Consider the following 3,874-nt stretch of genomic DNA (forward strand, 5'->3'; position numbering starts at 1 on the left):
CGTATGACGTTTTGTAAACTTTGTGAAGCGGTCTAAGTGAAGTGGTTAAGGCTTTATTCACAAAAGGCCGACGCGACACCGATTTTGGTCTGCCGACGGTTGTCGACGGCAGTTTACAGGACGGAAAACGCGTGGCCAACGGTTTAAAGGAAGGAAAATGCGGTCGCCAACAGTCGGCAGACCAAAATCGGTGTCGTGTCGGCCTAGTGTGAAACAGCCTTTAGGGAGAGTATTCACGACCACGATGGTTGTGTCTGGTCGCTGCAAGTGATCTTGGGATATGCTGTGAAGGCCACCCTGCACGAAACGCAGCGGTAGACTCGCGAAAGCGCTTAATGAAGTGTGCATAATGCGATATGACTTTCAAAGTTGTCACGTAAATATTTAATTGACACTTTCACGTTGGGTGAAATCATGTTTTGGTCGTGTTTTAAGTATTTGAGATTTCGGATTACATTTCACGGATAATGCTCGCTCCCTTTCTTGGTAATCAAGATGCCACAAAACCCGGGCGCGTTGTGACGAGTGTCATACCGATCTTCACAACAAAGCGGAGCTAGCGGGCTGTATTGTTTTTCTGCGTCCCGCCAGTATGTTTCAGTAGTTTTTGTTTCTTTTCTTCAAATGGACAACCTTGAATTGTAATGCGCCGATGGAGTACCCACTGGTGAATATATTCATTCGTTTTTAAGAGATGATTAACAGAATACTATGTATTCTTTCTCTTTTCATCCATGCAGTGCCTGACATTCAACATAGGTGGCAGAGCCTCCGACAGAAGTTCCTTCGTCTGCGGAAGACATACGTGAAGTCTGGAAGCAGCTCTGACGCCGTAAAGAAGTGGGCCCTCTTTGACAACCTGACATTTCTCAACGACGCAATCCAGAGCAGAAGGTGCGCTACCTGAAGATTGCATTTTTAATTGCTCATTGCCAGTCGGTGCGCTCAGCGCCCGCTATGCACTGCTCTATCTGTGCATGCCCCGATCCTTCGCTCGTTTTCTCTGCCCCCCTTCTCTCTTGAATAGTATTCTATTTCAATTCGTGCTGTTCCTGTGCACACGTTTCTTTGTCACGCTGAAGTGGAAAAATTATTTTGAACAGCCTAAACATGTCGTTCCCCACTAACAGTTTAATGGAAAAAATATGATCGCGTCCATTTCAACGCCACTTTAACTTATTGTTTATGTTTGAATAATTTTGAAATACCTCACATCCAGAAAATTTGCACGTAATGCATAGCATCTTCCCCTCTTAACTGGACACCTAATGCTGGCGGTCACAGATGTTGCTCTCATTTCTTTTAACGCAGCACTGTGTCCAACATGGAAGGAGTACTCAGCCATGTGGCACCGGAAGTACAACATCCGTGTACGATGACTCCAAGCAGTGATTCGAGCACGTCGGCAGAGGCACTGTTTCAGTCATTGTATATGGACAGCAGCGAAGACACCAGTCTAATTGAAGACGTTCCCATTGCCCAAGCTACAGATGTCACAGAAGTCGGCGACACACTAGCTCCGTCAACCTCACTGTGCGACAATGACTTCTCTGAAGGTAATCGTCAAGGACCTTCTGAAAGCGGGGCCGGTTCAAGCCCGTGTGCCACTGCTTGCCCCACCCAACCTACAGGCAAAAAGGACACTCCCAGAAGAGGAAGCAAGCCAACATTGATGAGCTAATGGGCACGGCCTTAATAGAAAATAGGGAGCGGCTAAATGAAGTGAAATCGTCATCGAACACCGATCAAGATGAACTTTTTTTGCTCAGCATGAATCCACTTTTAGCCAGACTACATGACCGCAAGAAAGAATTGACAAAGCTCCGCGTTCACAAGTTAATAATGGAAGCTGCTTTCCCATCTTCTGTGCCGGGAAGTGACAATGAAAGTATTTGAAAAAGACACAGGAAGTGCTCTGAACAAAGTATTTTATTGCCAGGGCATACTGCATAGAATTTGTGATATTTTTTTATGCTGGAGCTCAGCTGTAGTCTTTTACAAAATACACACTGCTTCTATCTTCTGTTGTTCTTTGGTTGTGAGCGAAGTAAATAGTTGTTTCTCGAACAAATCAAAATAAATTATCATGCGTTCACGGTGAACGTAGAGAGCACTCATTCCTTCAAGTAAACTGCCATGGCACGGCGCCACGTCCATGGAAGTAGCTGGTAAAGCTGTCGCGCACGTCTGCTGCATTCCTCGAGTAGGTATTAGAACCTTGCCGGCACGCCTGGGGGAGTGGTGGGGTGGATTTCCTCCAGTCACCTGAAATAAGTTCTCCTGAGCTTCCATTGGTGTCTACGAAATGCGGAGGACAGTAGCCGCGAGCCTGTCTTCCCTCCTGCATTAGGAAATTGTGCAGGCAACAGCAGGCAGCTACTGGTAGGACGGCATTGTCTGGTAAGAGGCTCATTCGGTTCCTCAACACCCTCCAGCGCGCACACATAACGCCGAAAGCATTCTCAATGCACCTACGAGCTCTTGAGAGCCTGTAGTTGTAAATCCGTTTTGCACTGTTGGCCACTTGCATGCCAGGGTATGGCTTCATCAGATTTGTCTTGAGAGGGAAGGCGTCATCGGCCACAAACACGTAATGGAGCACTGGGCCTCCATTTGGAAGTGCACAAGGGGCGGGCAAATTCTGGTGTCCATTATCTACAAACTTCCCCACCTCTGACGCCGCGAATACACCACCATCACGTTCACGTCCGTAGCATCCTATATAAACAGAAGTGAACTTGTAACTGGCGTCAAAGGACGCCAACAAGTTGACGCTAAAGCCTTGCTTATAATTGAAGTACAAGGTACCAGAGTTCGGAGGCGCATCTAAGTGAATATGTTTGCCGTCAATGGCTTCCGCGCAGTTCGGAAAGTTCCACTTCCAGCAAGATTCTTCGGCAATAGCCTTTATGCTTTGCTCATTTAGTGGTTTCAAAGATCTAGGCTGAAGAACGGTCCATACCGCCTGGCACACCTTCGCAACAAGTGTCGAAACTGTCGATTTTCCGACCCTGAAGCTGTAAGACAGAGACTGGTAGCTGTTTCCAGCGGCTAGGAACCTAAAAAGAGAGAAAGCATATATGAAGGTAGAAAAAGCTGTAAGAAAGGCAAGCTTCACTATAAGTAAACAACACGGCCAAACCATTTAGCGAAACAGTGCTCTAGTGGCCACAGCATATAGGAGTAGCGTGGGCCAAATTAGTGCGAATATATGTACGCCGTGTGCAACACAAGCTGCTTAAAAATAACAAAATTACTAAAGCTGCTCATAGTGTTATACGAATGCAATTAAATATAATCTCTCGTATTATTAAAATAAGCCATGCGCTCGCGGTTCTTTTCATTTCACTGGCAGCATTGCATTTTGTCTAGGTATCCTGCCTGAACTCCCCTGGCTGAACCTTTGCTGCTATCAGGCATCAACGTGCTTACCTTAGAGTTATTGCAAAACGCTCCGCCGAGGAAATCGATGGCCGCAGATGCGTGCTCCGAACCTCGATGAGTGGTCTCACTAGGTTTTCAAGGAAGCAGAACTGCTGGGGCGACATGCGCATGAAGTTATGAAATATTGCAGCGTCACAAACTCGGAGCTTGGCGAAAAGGTTGCGAAAATCGCCGTCCACTGCCCTGTCGAGAAATACCTGCCGCACCCATACCCTTCGGCGTCGCCTTCGTCGTCTTCGGGCGATTGAATACATGACTATAGGTTTGTTTTGAGCGTGAATTTCGTCGAGCTCGGCCAGCGCTCGCATGTTGATAGGAGCCATATTGGAGCGCTGGTGACGTCGATTCTGCAGCTCTAAATTTGATTGGCCTGTTGTAAAAGCCGTAATTTACGCAGCAGTAAATGTGAACAAAGGTGCCGGCTTAACTG

At 47.0% G+C, this 3,874-nt stretch overlaps 1 protein-coding gene across 1 annotated transcript; it reads right to left on the reverse strand.

The window, feature by feature from the left end:
* Positions 1-1,758: 1,758 nt before the first annotated feature.
* Positions 1,759-3,648, reverse strand: LOC139050717 (uncharacterized). Its single transcript, XM_070527385.1, has 2 exons — positions 3,433-3,648; positions 1,759-3,059 (listed from the first exon to the last, which is right to left on the reverse strand). Exons 1-2 carry the CDS (start codon positions 3,552-3,554, stop codon positions 2,123-2,125), a joined length of 1,059 nt encoding a protein of 352 aa, XP_070383486.1. The 5' UTR covers positions 3,555-3,648; the 3' UTR covers positions 1,759-2,122.
* Positions 3,649-3,874: the final 226 nt, after the last annotated feature.

The sequence above is a fragment of the Dermacentor albipictus genome, chromosome 10, assembly GCF_038994185.2.
Source record: "Dermacentor albipictus isolate Rhodes 1998 colony chromosome 10, USDA_Dalb.pri_finalv2, whole genome shotgun sequence".
In the NCBI taxonomy this organism is placed as follows: Eukaryota; Metazoa; Arthropoda; class Arachnida; order Ixodida; family Ixodidae; genus Dermacentor; species Dermacentor albipictus.